The sequence below is a fragment of the Thunnus albacares genome, chromosome 9 (genome assembly GCF_914725855.1).
Source record: "Thunnus albacares chromosome 9, fThuAlb1.1, whole genome shotgun sequence".
Taxonomy (NCBI): Eukaryota; Metazoa; Chordata; class Actinopteri; order Scombriformes; family Scombridae; genus Thunnus; species Thunnus albacares.
Window position 1 is genome coordinate 25,797,065 of NC_058114.1, and position 16,987 is coordinate 25,814,051.

The 16,987-nt window shown below is 40.6% G+C and overlaps 2 protein-coding genes and 1 long non-coding RNA gene across 4 annotated transcripts in view; 1 reads left to right on the forward strand and 2 right to left on the reverse strand.

The window, feature by feature from the left end:
* LOC122988454 (titin) lies at window positions 1–13,744 on the forward strand. Its single transcript, XM_044360749.1, has 20 exons — window positions 1–1,294; window positions 1,899–3,100; window positions 3,190–3,362; window positions 4,678–4,875; window positions 4,979–5,279; window positions 5,382–5,509; window positions 5,906–5,934; window positions 6,031–6,065; window positions 6,241–6,409; window positions 8,276–8,435; window positions 8,703–8,832; window positions 8,921–8,955; window positions 9,039–9,123; window positions 9,257–9,291; window positions 10,215–10,284; window positions 10,376–10,447; window positions 10,564–10,583; window positions 10,875–10,908; window positions 11,358–11,468; window positions 11,557–13,744. The coding sequence occupies exons 1-19, from the start codon at window positions 1,286–1,288 to the stop codon at window positions 11,440–11,442; spliced, it is 2,970 nt and encodes a 989-aa protein (XP_044216684.1). The 5' UTR covers window positions 1–1,285; the 3' UTR covers window positions 11,443–11,468; window positions 11,557–13,744.
* LOC122988460 overlaps window positions 12,901–16,987 on the reverse strand; it is an 18,595-nt gene continuing 14,508 nt past the window's right edge. The window contains exon 3 of the long non-coding RNA XR_006404803.1: window positions 12,901–13,102. This is a non-coding gene — a long non-coding RNA (uncharacterized LOC122988460). The remainder of the gene's footprint in view (window positions 13,103–16,987) is intronic.
* The window catches only part of prkaa2 (protein kinase, AMP-activated, alpha 2 catalytic subunit), a 12,729-nt gene continuing 8,642 nt past the window's right edge, over window positions 12,901–16,987 (reverse strand). For both annotated transcript variants that reach the window (XM_044360772.1, XM_044360773.1), the window contains exon 10: window positions 12,901–16,718. In XM_044360772.1, the coding sequence (XP_044216707.1) occupies window positions 16,468–16,718 (251 nt within the window). In that variant the 3' untranslated portion in view covers window positions 12,901–16,467. The remainder of the gene's footprint in view (window positions 16,719–16,987) is intronic.

A 16,987-nucleotide genomic window follows, 5' to 3' on the forward strand; every position in this document is an offset into this window, starting at 1 on the left:
GTAGTCGAAAAATGCCTCAAAGCTATCAACAGTGAGGTGTTTGGAAACAGATGTTGCAGTTGAATTATCTAAATGTTTTTTTTCCAATGCTGTGAGCACCACAAATAAAATTCAGTTCACCTCAGTTGCATTGTTGTGGTGCCAGAAATCTCAGAAACAGTTTCAGAAGCTCAGCAGATACAATGAAAACAATTGGCATGATATCATTGTATATCACTAAGCATGTCTAGTCTGGGTGAACTGACCATTTGAACGAGTTTCAAAGTGGGTTTATTTTCAAGTTTCATCTAAATGTCCAGTTTAAGTGTTTTTAGTCAACCAATATTTTTCTCAACAGACCACACCAGCAGTTGTATGTTTAGTAATCAGCCTAACATACAGTGCTGCAGTCCTCTCATACAGTATGTCAGCCAAACCTGACCAAGTACCTCCACTGAGCACAAGCCTGGAAGTCATACAACGAGGAGCCATCAGCTCTGTATATGAGGCCTAAGCTTTTGAGCGTCTCTGACACACCTGTCAGGACAAGCTCAGTCTGACAATAAGACTAAGACAAAATGATCTTATGAAGGCTGTATACCAGGACGTGTGATTTATGTCATATTATAAATGCCTGCTTAAATACTTTTGTATTTTGTGTAACAAACCTGGAATGTCGACCGACCTCTTTTGTTTCCTTTTCCTCTATGTTTACCTTTAAGATTCAGTTTAAGCTACAGACAATAAAGCTATATTTTATGATTAATTACTTAATGAGTGCATCCTTTCTCAACAAAAATATGCAGTGATTTGTAGATTAAAGACTTGCTGTATAAATGAGGAAAGTCATAGTCGACATTTAACAGACTGAAGAAAAACAATCCCAGCTACAAGACTTTGTGACAGTGAGTCACATTTGCGCGCACACGTAGCGCTAGCAGAGCGACATTCCTGAAGCATTAAAAAAAAACCGCTGCTGAGATTCGGTGTGTGGCGTTAAATGCTCGCGCTCAGACAGGGACAGACCCGTTTGACGAGACGGACTGTTTTAAAGATGAGTGTGAGTATTCACATTCACACTCACTCCTTCACTGAAACCATCTCCTGCGCGCATGGGACGCACACTTCTCTTGATCACAGCGGATGAAAAACACGCACCGAGTTGAGACAGTTCTTATAAAAGTATAAAACAAATTGTTGATGGTATAATTTCATAGACAGAATGAGAGGCTGAGGAAAAAAACTCTCTTCAGTAAACTTACTTGAATAAGGAGGCATTTGTCGTTTCGGTGGATACTAAAACACAATGGATCAGGTATGTTGTATTTCGAAATCCTTGGAAGTCCATAGCGATGATTTATTATAGTATAACGTTAATATTGACGTATTGTAAACTTTTTAATTCAAATATATTTACGTATTGTGGTGTTCCTGTCATTTTAAAGAAATAATTCTTTAAAAGTTCAAACGTCACTTCATATGATTCTTTAGTAGGCTGAGGCTGAGTTTATGGTCAAACAATGAACAGACTAATAAAACCGAAACTACAATTCATTATACAAATATGTATACAGTATTATGTGTATGTGTTGAAACCCTCCTGATTTAGGCTCATCACTACAAATCAGGTCTGTCTACTTTGTTCAACTAGTCATCAGCTAGACAGACAGACTCATCCATATGCAAATGACATAAAAACAAAACGTCACCATGTTGTAGCACTAATGGCTGTTAATCAGCTGAAGAAAAATCATGATTTCCTCCTTCATCTTAGCTGGAGAAACTTTCATAAGCATGGCACCACCGTGAAGTGACACACAACTTTTGTAATCCCCTAAACAGTTGCACACAGAATAAATGTATTTGTCTGATACTAGTATTGTACCTGAGGCTATTGCATTGTGTGATCCTTTCACCAGGAGGACACAATGGACTTCAAGGCCCTGAGGGCCAAGTTCCAGGATGAAGAACTCCTCCTGAAGCAACCCAAGATCAAACCTGCTCTCCCAGAGAAACCAAAAGTGGTCCCTCCTCCCCAGAGCCCCCCACATTACCTCCCTGCAGGAGCACGCCCCTCCCTGCTCACCTCCATCAACCGGACTTTGGAGGGAAAGTCAGCGATTGCCCCCAGAGTTGTCTTCAAGGATGAGAAGAAAGAGAGCAAGAAGCCTCTCCTGACTAGCACAAAGGGAAAAGACAAGAGTGAAGGGAGGCTGAAAGATGGTAAAGATAAGACGACAAAAGGAAGCAAAGAGAAGGTTGACGTTGATTCATCGGATCAGAAGCAGAAGAAAGAGAGCAGTAAAGACAAGAAGTTCTCGTTGGTAGCTCCCAAGGAGAGCGCTGCAGAGCTGGTGTCAGCCACGCCTCCTCCTAAAGCAACACCACCAAAGAAGAAGGGCTTCCTGGGTTTCAGGAAGTCAACAAAAAGATATTCAGTGGAGGTCCCAGCTGATCCCATCCTAGACACGCCCAGCTCTGATGTTCCTGGACCAGCTCCACTTATTCCTGTACCTTCTGACTTTGTTGACTCAGTACCAGAGCCTGAAATCTCTGCACCAAAGGCCCTTCTACCAAACATTCCCACCTTACCTGATTCCACTGCTGAAATTACCCCGCCCTCCATTATACCTGCTCCTCCTGACTTCACCCCACCTCCAGCCTTTATTCCAGATATTCCAGCTCCTGAAATCCCAACCTCAGAGAGTGAAACCTCAGTTGAGATAGAAACTCCTGCCCTGCCTGTTGCCATACCTGCCAGCCAAAATGAAACCATTGCCAATACACCCAGCACAGTCCCAACCCCTCCACCCAGTGCTGCACACCCAGACAGCTCTACTCCTCCTCCAGTGGCCTCCACTTCCACTCCACCTCCATCACCCCCTGAACCTGAGATTGCAGATGTGGCTTCTGACGAGGCTGTAAACGTAGCTGTGGTGGAGGAGCCTCCTCCCCAAGTCACAGATGCTCCATCCATCTCACCATCTCCCAAAGCTGAGCGCCCAATCTCAGCACTCTCAGTCTTGGAGAGGGCGGAGGACATGAGCCCGGGGAAAAAGAGCCTGCCGTGTGACCAGAGGATCTTCAGTGCTCTGGAGAAGGCTCGCAAGAAGTCCACCAGGTAAACGACACACAACTTTATCACAGCAGAAGTTGTGTATCATGCTACTGAAAAACACTAACATCTTATAATGTCTTATCTGTTCTCAGCCCACAGACAAACCCCATCACTACCTACTCCCACACCCCACCTCCCGAAGAGCTTCCTCCTCCTCCTCACAGCCCCACCCGCTCTGTCCCAGAGCTCCCACCCATTGATTATGAAGATCGGGCTGGGAATGCCGCCCCACCAAAACCAGAGCAAGTTAACGGCATTGATCATAGTAAGTCTTGTCTAATCCCATCTCAATCTCAGACTCTGCTCCTCTCTGCTTCTTGCTTTTTTGTCAGTATATTTCAATTTTCTTTTACTGTTTGCTTCACCTCAACATGAAGTACAAGAGAGCATATCTCATCTTCCGGACATCAGGTACGTACTGTACAGCTAAAGAACTCCATTTACTAGGGTAAGCCATACAAGCTGGTATGTATAGTATGGTTTATGCCACAGGGTTGCCTCAAGTGTTGGTTGGGAGAAGCAGCTTTAAAGATACACATTCAAACACGTACGCATGCATGCACACACACACACACACATACATTGAGAACAGTCCTGACATTCCTCCTTTGTGCCAGAAACAACTGAGCAGCAGGTAGGGCAGAGCTGTGGAAGTATGTCAGCAATGACAGAAAGGAGGAGCAATGACAGGAGCATGTCCATCATTATGACAGAGCTGCAGTGACAAACACTTTAATGTCGGATAAAATGACAATGCTTATGGGATGTGCACTGAGCCTACTGTTGTGTTGACAATGAACGAATTTACACAGTATATTAATTGTGCATGTTGGTGCATGTATCAATTTTAAACAACCTCATGTCATTTAGTATTTTATCAAGTGTGTTGTCACACACTTTTATATCTATGCTAACTCCAGGTTGTCATGTTTTCACGTCACAAGACAAATAATTCCAATTTATTCTTTAAAAGGCTAAATGATTATGTACTTGCTTTTAAAACACCTGCTGTGCACTACGAGATGATTGTAAGGTAATGATTGTGAGGTAAAAATGCATTGTTAGAAAGAAAAGTAGTAAAATTTAATTATATCGCACCTTTCTAGAACAGTGTTTTACAAATACTTTAAATCAACAGAAGTAACAGAAACAAAGAGACTTTAGCAGACTATTTAAAGTAAGGACTGCTGTCTCTTTCTTTGTTAAGCTGTTCTGATTTTTCTCTCATAATTGCATTATCTCTGCTCTGCAGAGTTATATCACAACAACTTTCACAGTGTGTTCAACTGGTTTGGTTTCCTCACAAATTAAATTCTTCCACTCAACTTGCGTTCTCTTTTTGTCTTCTCTTTCTTTTCTTCATGTGTTTGGCAACTTCCTTTTGGCTGTTTCAGCTGAAGTTTTAAGCATTTCACTGCTTTTACTGTATTGCTTTTACTGCATTGCAGTATCAAACACAACTCTTGCTACAATGTGGATGCCGATGAGGTTTTAACGCGAGACGTGGTTGTATAAAATGTCAAACTAGCCATAGACAGAGACTGAGGATACACTCATGTATTGGGATTGACTCTTTGCAGGGCAAGCCTCTCCAGTGTCGGAAGGCACCACTGAGGAGGGCTCTGAAGTTGTCCCAGAGTTGTTGGTGGTTCCACCTCCTCCACCCAGGAGGATCATCCCAGACCCTGAGTCTGTGGGTCCTGCTCCAGAGACGCCTGACAGACCTCCCTCTGTCACCCTGAATGACTTCATCCCTCCTCCTCCTCTGCAGGACAATGGTTTGGTCACCACTGTTAGACTTACAGCTTTGTGAAACCAGACTTGTATCCATTAACAGCTTCCCTAATATTGGTTTTATATTGTTTTGTACCTCTGCTGCAGAGATCCCTGCTCCTGCTGACTTCCCAGAGACCGACACCACCGATGTCCCAGAGTTTGATGATGTGGCTTCAGATGAACATTCTCCAGAGCTGCCAGTGTCAGAGTGGGGGAATGGGGAGTATACAAATCCAGATACTCCAGACGGACAGAACCTTTCAGATATTTACAGTAATGGGATAATTGCTGCGGGTGCTGGGGTCCAAGGAGTGCCAGTGTTGGGAGATGAATACCAAGATAATCCACAATCCAGTCTGCCAGAGTCCTCCCTTCCTGTCGCTCAGGACTCTCAAATAATGGCAGAGTAAGATACACAAATTCAACCCTACTTTATTGGCTTTCAAATTCTTTAATCTCTGAGAACTTGGTTTTGATTCCTGTTTGTTCACCCCTCTAACCCACCTAGGCCCCAAGCAGAAGTTGGCAACGGCATCTATGAGAGTACGGAAAATGTCTATGAGGACATCACCACATCTGCTACAAAAAAGAAAGGAAAGAGTGAAGGGGGCAAGAAACGCAAAGGACCACCAAAGAGTAAGAACTAGTGCGAGAGCTAAACTGTGAAATTCTCCGTTTGGATTTTTTATATAATTATATATAATATAATATAATTATATTAATATTTCTCCTTATAGGAGATTTTAATCAGTATTAGCATCCTTGCATGACTTTGGTATGATTCTATTAATTTATGATAAATGGCAGTATTACCCTATGTGTAGCAATCCAGCACTATTCATATACTGTATATATGTATATATATAGAGAGAGATTATATATACAGAAATTATACATACTGCACAGATCTCATGACTGTCTTTCGTTGCCTTACTTGAGGATTGTATCAAAAGTGAATATTATGTTTCCCATTGAGTTGACTAAAGTTGACTAAAACAATTTTGCTCCCTTCTAACTGTGTGTTTACTACAGATCCATATGCTGAGGCATCACAGGAAACAGTAAGTAACTGTTTTTTTGTGTTGTGAAGTGTTGCTTACCTGTCTGAGATTTAGTGTAAAAATAATCAAGCCTTATCTCTTTGTTGGTGTTTACAGAATGAAGAGAAAAGCAAGACAGGCAGGTTCGGCAAGTAAGGCCCTATTTTTTTTGACCCAGTTCTCTTTTCATTGCGGTTATCCTAGACACTGTTGGTGATGAGAGAGTTTGGTCTGCCTTTGTATTCCTCTTAATCTCCTCTGCTGTTTAAACATGCTGCGAGGAGTCCCTTTCAAACAAGACGATATCACTTATTCTCTCTTCTGCAGAGGCGACAAGAAAACCACCACAGAGGGGCCGGATGAGAAAGAGCTGAAAAAGAAAGAGAAGCAGCGCCTGGAAAAGGAGAAGAAGGAGCTAAAGGAGAAGCAAGAAAGGGAAAAGAAAGAGCAGAAAGAGAGAGAAAAGAAGGAGAATGAGATGAAGAAGAAATTTAAAGTGAGTGATATTATTTTGACAGAGAAGGGAGGTATAGAAGGTGAAATAAGCAGCGGGGGAGGGTGGGGTATATGTCTTGGCATACAAACCTGTCTGGATTCATTCCTTCCAGTGGAAGAGTTGAACTGAGCAGCGTGTGCAGGCGTAAATGGAATGAGTGTAAACATTGTTGGTATTATTCCTGACAAACAATCTATAGACTATTGTTTTCTTCTGCCATATATTACAGCATAAGAACACGACTTTCTCCATAATCCATTTGGTCCTGCTTATGCACACAAAACTTTGTCTAGACCAATGTCTCTGGCTGAGCATGCCTGGGATAATGGGACAGTTGTCAAAGAACTTGCAATACACTCCTCATAAACTCATAGTAATTAGCATTAAAGGACAGGTTCACAGTCAGGTGCACAAATGAACATTAACATGTTTTTCTTTCTATAATCATTCCTCCTTTCAATGTAAATGATGGGGACAGAATCCACAGCCTTCCTTCCATGCATTTATAAGTTTATTTGAAGCTAATATGAAGCTTCAGATGTCCAAATTGGTCAAATCAATCAAGTCAATATGTTTCAATGTTACTGTCTCTTAGTGCCAAATTCTCTCTTTTTGTTACGATTGCAGCTGAACAGGAAAATACTGTCCAGACAAACACAAAAACACAAATTTTAACTTGAAAGAAGAATGTTACTGTAACTGTGGAAGATATCCACTTATTTGACTCATATTATCTTCAGATAAACATTTAAGTACATTTTTGCTTAAAAATGAGGACTGTAGATTTTATCCCACATCACTTAAATTACTCACAAGCGCATTTGAAAGCTATCTTATAATGGTCAGTATATGCTTGAGGAAATTCCAGGTTCCCTGTCAGATACTGAGGAAACTGATGGGGAATATTACTGTCTGGTAAGGAAACAGCACCAAACAGGATTGTAAGGCCCTGCAAAGAGTGGTTTGTTTGGCTGAACATACAGTAGGTGGTGCTCTACTCTGCCTAAAGGATATTTACACCAGGCGCTGTGAGAATAAGGCTAGGAGAATCGTTAAGGGTCCCAACCACCTGGATAACAGCCTTTTCTCCCTGCTGCGGTCAGGAAGAAACTACCAGGCAGCACTGAGAGCCTACTCTCAGGCCACAAGGATCCTAAATGAGGTCACTGCCTAAGACTGCCCCCCCCTCACCCTGCAACTCCTGGGTCATGGGGAAGGTTGTTTAGGCAGTCCCCAGACAAGAATAGACTATGCAGGTCAAGGTCAAGATGAAGATGAGCACATTAGATAGGCCCATCACCAAGGTCTGTCTCCTCCAGGAAGCTAGATGAAGTAGTGGTAAAGACTTCCTCCTCTGGGGCCCAGAGCTAGTGACCTTTGGCCCCCGCAGTAAACAGTACATCAAGTGAGAAAAAATGGCTTGAAGAAGAAGCCATCTTCTCATACACATATATTTATTGCTATTTCTATTCTATTTAAAGTCTTTTTAATGCACAAATTGAGGGAACTGACAGGATTACATTTCACTGTGATATATATATGATTACATGTGACCAACTTGATTGATTGATTGATGAGCAGGAGGAATGATAATACTGAGCAAAACCTGGTTCAATGTTTATATGGGCACCTGACTATTATTTTTAGACAGACTTGAAAAATTGTGAACCTATCCTTTCATAAAGCCAGATCATAACACACTGTCCAGTATATCTGCCAAATTAATGATGATGTCAAAAGTAGTTTATGTAACTGAGTGTAAAGCTCCCAGGATTATTAAGTTTAGGTCATATTTATCACACTTTTTATAACAAGTGTAATCTGTCGTGTTAAGATGAACTTTTAACCTGTAACTGTATTTGTCAGATCACAGGACAAGAGGATGCCATGTACCAGGCAAAAGTTACCGTAACGACTAAGGGACGCAAGAACGATCTGCCCGTCACGAGCGGTGATATCATCAGCATCATCCGAACAACCAACTGTCCCAAAGGGAAATGGCTGGCCAGGGACAGCAGCAACAACTGTTAGTTAGAAAAATTAAGAAAAATCTATTATCATGAGCAACATGTGCACCTTGAGGGCAAACTGGAAGGATGCACACAGTTTGATTTAACCTGTTAGTTGCAGCATGGGTGTGAAACACAAGAAAGCTACTACATTTTATCAACTCCCTTTTCGCAGCTGCATAAATTCTGAGTTACAAGTAACTGAAAAACTCCCTGAAAAGTAACTCAGTGTCCCGTAATCCTTGATTGTGGACCTCATCAGTGACTCTGTGTGTGTTTTTCAGATGGGTATATAGCAGTGGATCATGTGGAGCTGGACATCAGGGAGATGTTGGAGCTGGGAAAGAAGGCAGCGGTCACTCGCAAGAGCAGCGGCAATGTTTTCGAGCCAGAGGTCACCAGTACAGGAAGCAGGTATGTGCAGGAAACTTACTGTGTACAGACACTCATCTGTCATTATATGGAAGAGAAAGAAGATTTATATTTTTTGTCTTTTTCTCAGGACTTCAAATCATTACCCAATATCAGCAGAGAGTTGTAAGTATTTTTCTATTCACATTTACAATAACAGTACATATTGAACTTATTTAGCAGTGAATGTGGTGTTGATGTGTTTTCAGTTGAATATGACAGTGAGGAATGGACCTGTGATGATGATGACCCTCTCTCCTCTCCCACTGAAACTGCAGATGCACTGACTCCAATGTAAGTCCATGTTAGCCTGAATCACACCAGCTGAATTGTGCAGTTTTGTTCAGTGTACGTGGCTCAATAGATACAAACCGATCAGCAGCAGTTACAGTAATTTGTCACTGAGGTTGCATCTTTTTCTCTGCAGGGGCCACACCAGGACTCTCTCTGTGCCAGACATGGGTAAGACACTCGACTATTTGAACTGTGCTGTATGACAAACTCTACTGATAGTGCTTTAGGTGACCAAAAGTATGTTATATATCATTAATGTCCACCCAAAAAAGTGTGACAGAGGGAAGTCTGTGTCCTTTCATGTAGTATCTCCGCTACGTGTTATCTTTATGGTGGTATGCGGATAAAATAAACAAGAGATACTGGAAACATCTTGATTCTGTAAACTTAACAGGAGAGGGAGTTAACTTTCTGCAATGCAGTGTTACATTAGAGAGATTGATTAATGTTTTATATACGCACAGTATCTATTTTTCATCTTGTATCCAGATGGGTTTGTACTGTGAAGACATAGATTCAGAGACAGTGGAAGAGTTTCACCGTCTATGATTCTGTGCCTTTGAGCTGATGGCATTATGCAGTTCTTGCAAAGCTTTTGTTGACACATGTATGCTGTAAGTAACGTCACATTAGAATTTGCATTGTTGACATGAAATCTTACAGCTGTTATCTGTAGGTTTTCTGTAAAATTGGCACATGACTACATAGCTGAGCTTTCCCTCTGAGCTCTCTTATCAACAAAATGTTCTTACCCATAGGACTAAATTACTGTCAAACTGGGTATTTTTTCTATTGACACAACAAATCAATGCTAATCAAAACTACTGATGTCATGCAACTTCCAGTTCTTAACATCATTTAAAGACTGACTGGCCTGTCAGCCGGTTTGCATACTTCATACGCTGAATCACAGCTATGTGACTCATTAAATGAGCAGGTTGTTTGTGTAAACAGGAAGAAGTCACTATTTAAGTGTGTAGGGACAAGCTAAGGGTTTATGATCTGGCGTGATTATCAGTGTAATTAATGTTGCAGATATGTGTCATGAAAATGTTTCATATTTATCTGTCTTGTTTTATTTATCTTCTAAGGAAACAAAGACCTGAGCATAAACCACCAGCACAGTCACAGTGACATCATCGCAGATGGCTCCCATGTCCAGTGAGTTTACGTTGTTTATTTATTTTACCATAATTACCCATACATGCAGGCTGTGGTTATACAATACATGTGTATTTGTCTTTTTCATCAGAGCAAGACATGAAGCACTTCAAAAGTTGGCCACATTTTTCCATTCGCCCAAACCTGTGGAGCCATCTGCCAGGTAGCCATCTGTACAGTAGGTGCACAAACCTGTGCACCTACTGTACACACATACATAAACACACACATACAGAAACAAACGGGGTTTTAATTTCTGCTTTTCATTCTTTCTTACAGCAGCACAGAACCTGAGACAAGTAAGTGATGCCTGAAAAAGCTCCCAACCTAAAATATAGAAAAAATATATTGAAATTCTGACTAGAAATATACAATATACACCAAATATATAAATACTGTGCCATGATATAAATTATGTATGTATATTATGTATGTATGTATGTATGTAAGTATATCATAAATACTTATACTAATTCAGTCACTCTCTGAAAAATCCATTTATCCATCTGTCCCATTTATAAAGCATCTGATGTGTTTGATAAGTGGATTTTCAAACTTTAACGCCAAAATACTGTCTGGTTCCATTTCAGGTCTTGTGCTTACAAAGGAAGAAGCAGTTCACCTGTAAGTAAAACACACGCACACAAACACGCACACACACACACACACACACACACACACACACACACACACACACACACACACAAAAATGCTGAGCATGTTGTGCAACCTGTAGACAGACAAGTCTTCTTCCTTTTTGCATTGAACGGGTTGCTACGCATGAAAAGAGTGAAAGTGATTTTTTGTGTGTTTGAGAGACAGATGGGGAAATCCAAGTCTCTTCTACCAAGAAGTAAAACTTGCTTTGCCCTCCAGTGGTGTTATAAGCATTGTCACCCTCCTTTGCCACTATTCTTACAGTGACAAACACTGGAGCACTGACATATTGTACATCAGTTTCTGAAGAACAAGAGAGTAGGGGGTGGTGGAGGAAATGTTTGTGAGTGATCTTTAAATTTTTAGGATCCACTCAAAGAGAACAACTAAATAAGGGTTGTATTGTTTCTCCACAGACCTGAGGCTAGGTCAACACAGGAAATGGATTTTGAAAATCCTGAGACTCTCATTTTACCTCCTCCTGATGTGTATGCTGATTGATCGTGGAGTAACCATCGTGGAACAAGGTGAGGATGAATCTCATGGACTCTCTCCTCACTGTTCATCACTGTGCACTTCACACCCTGACATTATGTTTGTTTCTGTTTGTAACAGAGGAACAAAAAGCAGCCAGACAGAAGGGTGATTTTCTTCATATTGTGACCCCTGTCAGTCACCTAATATACTGTGAAAATAACTTCAACCTCTTGACTATGACCTTATTTACCTGGCGACTGCATTTATGGGTCAGCGTGGTGATTCATGTAAGGAGCAAGAAATGTGGATTTCTCAACAAGCCACACATCATCTCAGCAAATGGAGCTCTTTGTGGGCTATTTCTGTTCTTTGAAGCACTCTGTGTGAAACCAGTAGGTGAGAAGTTTGACTGGTGGCTCTTTGTGACTTAGAACCTTGGACCAAGGTGAACTGCTGATTCCAGGAAAGGACCTACAAACTGTTGCAGACACACAGGTTTTGAGGGTCCTGTGACCCTGGAGGCTCCTGTAGATTAAATTACACTTGATGTGATTTGTTTACTCATCATTGTCATCCTTGCTCCCAGTTGTCAATAGTCTCAGTTCTACCAGCTTGTTCCTCAGGACCAACCACTAATCCACAGTCCAGGATTACAGAACAGTTCAAAGAACCTTAGAGATAATTACTGGTTGGGTTGGATGAAATTATTGTCCCACTCACTAGTTACCAGTTTACAGTGTTGGTAGCAAGGGAAATAAATATATAGCAATATAGATAATAATCTTATAAACGAAAAAAAGACTTTTTTATTTTAGATTTTTAATTTTAGTCATCAACTGGAAGTGATGTGATCTATTTTCAGTAATTTCCTGCTTTGTCCTCCTGCATGTGAATCTCTACATCTCTGATAAACACTGTTTAAAACCAATGTACCTACAATTTCCAATTGCTTGCATTATTGTGCTTTTTTGTACATCTGTTCTACTTTGTAATTCTATTTACTCTCATTATTTTGTTCAAGCTCATTATGGATTATGGTAGTGCTTATTGTAACTACTCTTAAGTATTTAAGTGTTGTTTTTACCACATTAGTTTAATAAAATAATTATCTTAAAAGGCACAGCAATTATCATCAATTATGTCACATAAACATACAACATAAGGATTCTACTAGTACCTGTTGCTATGTGTTAGTCATAGTTGCATCTTCTGGAGGGAAACATCATCCATAAGCTTAATTCTCGTTGTTTTTTATGGAGTTGATGTCTAGCAGGTGTCACTTTTATGTGTCTCCTATATATCCTTTCCCTCAAGCTGGTGAATGATAAGTATAACAGAAAGAGGAAGTAGAGTAGTGATGATCACCTGAGGTCACGTTCATGTAAAATACTGTTGTTGACATGTAGGAGGGCCATTTTCTCTGGAAAAAACACAAAAATAATCCTCTGTGGTGTGTAAAGTATCCAAATTGACAGACTTCCAGACATTTTATGTTTGTTTATTGTTTTTCAATAAATACTCATTAAAGTGCAAATCATAACAGCAATATCATGCAGTGCATAACAAGAGAAATCCAAACCCCAATCAGACAGAGACAGGAAGAGACAGTTGAAACACACTCTCACAGTCACACAACCTTGTATACATTCTCACATACACACACACATACACACACACACACACACTGGGGTGTTTTAAGGTTACACTAATCATAAGAACCCCACCACAGATAAACAGAGAGCTGTGAAAATACTCACTTTGGTACAACACGTAAAAGTCTGTAATTGATTAGGCCCTCTGGCATGTGTGTCGCAGCTCTAAACACATTAGAGTTAACATGACTAACATGCCACTGGTAGTTGCATACAGTTGTAATGGTACAGTACTACATCTGACAGTGAATACTGGTTATATCAGAGGAGTTTTTAAGTCCCAACATGACTTGTCCAAGATAGTGCACTTCATTGATCATCATTTTATATTGTTGTCATGAACAGCAGTATCAGGAATAAATGCATAACTGGCCAGATATCCTAATGTGACCAAAAAAAGCTCACTATACAGAGGACAAGTCATTTAAGACACAGCAATAGAGTGTAGTGACGGAACATGGATTGGTGTTTATAAAGGTGTGTGTGCAGTTGCATGTGCCTTGCAGCAGGGAGCAGAGTTTCTCCCTGACATCAAAGTGTATTCAGAGGTACCGTCACAGACAGCAAAGACAAGCCTGCACCGGACATAAAAACAGAATACATGCAATAAAGGGTTTCAGCAGAGAGCAAAGGACGTGGCTCTCACTGTTTCAACCGTAAGCCTTCATCGTGCTCTCATAAGGCAAAAAATCACTGGATCCATTTAAAAACACGAAGCAGACAAAAATGATTCAGAACAACAGTGAGAACTGTGCAGAATAACAAACTATAATCTCAGCTCATATCTAGTTATCGTAGGTCCAACAGAGTACTCTGTTCATGTTTTTTAGTTGAACAGTCGTTATCTAGACTGTTGTGTGTGAACCTCCAACATGGCCGAACCCCATCCATCATTATAACATTTTATCTCATTTATTATATTATCATATTCTTATTAATTTCTTGTCACTTTTCATGACAGTTGTATCACTAAATTAAAATAACAATGATGAATAAAACTTAATTGAAAGAGCTCAGGGTTAGAGTATAATTATAGAATTTTTGAATGATTAAATATTGGCCATTTTTGGGTTCCACAGTTGTGCCACCAGTCTAAAGTAGAGCATGTACTCCCCCTCTATCCTCTGTGTTTTACTGAGAGCAGTAGAAAGGCAACAGTCCAACGACAACACTGCTTTAAAACCAGAAGAACAAAAAGAGAGAGAGACAGAGAGGAGGATTTATCTGAGCAGCACCAGCTTTCACTTTACATTCAGTCAGAAGAAGATTATGAATAAATACGATTCTATGACAACAGCGATACACACCTCACTATGGTACGAACTGACAGATCAATGCAGAACACTTATAAAACAGTGCGTCATTCATCAAAATATAGGACCAAACACAACAGGTGCAGTAATGTGTGTGTATGTGTGTGTGTGTGTGTGTGTGATGCAATCTGCTGGCCTCAACGGATAAGTTTTAAAGTGCAGACCGAAGAGACGACAACGACGGCTAAACAGAAGATACACGACAACAGCTCCAATGTCTACAATACACCAAAGCATCACGTTCCTGCTCTCACAGGCATTCAAACCACTGCAAAGATCCTCCTAATAAACCAGTGTTCAGTCAGTAAGAAAACAAGACAATCATGTGACTCTACCCATCTCATCTCCACTACACACACTGGCTCACGTGCACACTATCCAACTCTATCCAACACTATCCAACAGATGCACAGGATTACTGTGTTGCAATTTTTTTAAGGCAACTGGAGAAAGGTTTCTGTGGCTTATTCTGTCCTACAACAGATAAACACCATCTCACACGTCATCTTCCTCTTTTCCTCCTCCTCCTCTCATCATAACCTTATTATCTATTGGATGGACAGAGGGCTGATTTCATTTATTACTGCGGAACAGATTAGTCGATTAATTAGGCTATAAAATTAATTTAAAACATTGATTGACTACTGAAGTAATTTTATCAAGTAAAAAATAAACAATGTTTTTTTAAATATATAAACTAATACATAATAGGTACTTTTGGTCACACAAATAAATTTAAAGACATATAATTAGGTCTAAGGATTATTTTATAGGCTTTATGATGAAATGAAAAGGACAACTGTCTTTCTGTAGTTTACTGCATATGTGACAGACTGCCATGTCTGCTCTCTTCATGTCACAGAGCTGCTTGCTCTTTTTAATTACATTCTGTGCATGCATGAGTGAGCAGCATATTAACAGTTGCTCAGCTTGTCATTTGTTAAGGGCTCAACTGAGGTGAAAGGAGTCTGCGTGTGTGCGTGCGTGTTTCCCTTTTGCATATTTGTGACGGCTATTGAATATATAAATTGATGGTTGTGTGAGAGTGAATGTTACCTTTGAAATACATCAGGATAGTCCACTGAGGTTGCAGAAATGCATGTGAGATGGTGTGTATCTGTGCTTAATACTAAAAGCAGCACACAGTCAGTACCATGCAGAGTATTATCGTTCTACTATCCTGCTGTCTCTCTAAGTTCATTAATCGTCTACAATCTATTCAAAATCAGGATAAAACTCTATGTTGACGCAGTGTTTAAATAATGTACCTACAAGTGCCTAAAAAACAATCTCTCAAAAATAAATATGGATCTGATATCTAAATAATAATCATCTTCTTTATGATGTATAAAGTTTGTTATTTGGTATGCCTTTGTCAACCTTTTCAGCTACGTAATATGATTGTAATATAAATATAATATACATGGATAACAAAAGCTGTTTTCTTTACAAACCATATAAAACCTGAAATAAAATTTTACATGTGGCTCCCTCAGACACAGATTTAATGTCAACAACCAGTGCCCTTATCAAAATATAAGACAAGATGCAAAACTGACCTCTGATCAGTGTCTGGGGCAAACTCAGCAGGATGTCCCGCCATTAAGTGTTATGGTGGGTGATGACATTTCAGCAGTTGATAACAGATTGAAGGTATTAGTGATAGGAGTGACAGTGAACTTGACCTTTGCTGACTCCAGCACGACTGAGAACTCGCCCTCCTTGCTGGCTTCCACCAGTTCACAGATTCCAGTCCCAGGATCAGTTTTCAGGGACCGTGACCTGATGTTTTAACACCAAGACTCTGACCCAAAGACTGTGTTAAAACAAGGGGAAAAAAAGCTATTAATCCCTCTTGCTGCTAAGGGCTTCCTCTTTCTCTCTCCTTCATCTGAAGTGAACACCTGACTGGCTTTTCACTTTTCCATTCACCCTTCCAGTCCGATACAACTAGAACAGAGATGGAGAGGAGACAGAGAGAGGAAGTCGCTCCAAACATCTACACTCCCTACATCCCAGATCTGCACTTAGCTTAAAAACCCCACTGACATCCAGGTTACAGCGAGGTTAGGAGTCAGCAGGTCTCAGCGTGCTAGTGTAGTGATCAGACTGGCACACATTTCAAAGAAGTCCATGGTGTGTGATCCCTGACGTGGGGTGAGTAGAGAGGAGCTACTGGACAGGGACCCTGGGAGAGAAGAGCTGAGCTGGGGCAGATCCATCGCTGGGCTTGCTGAGTCGATGCTCAGTCTCGGTCTGTGGAGACCGGCTGTGGAGCCCGACCTCTGGGGAGTGGACGAACCTGATTTAAAGCCCACTGCCTCAATGATGTCATCTGGGGGCCAGAGGAGCAGAGGATAGCAGCATCAGCATCAGCATCAGCATCAGTCTTTTGAATTGAATTTTCATTTTTATTTTGCATGTTCATTAGTAAATGCAATTACTGAATTCAGAACATGTCTCCAAATGATTTTGTTAATAGGGACTCAGTACTATTTATCCATACTTTTGTCATCCTATTTTTCCATACTGTAATTTCTCTATCTTTTGTACATTCTGTACACACATCTACTGCATGTCTGTCCGTCCTGGGAGAGGGATCCC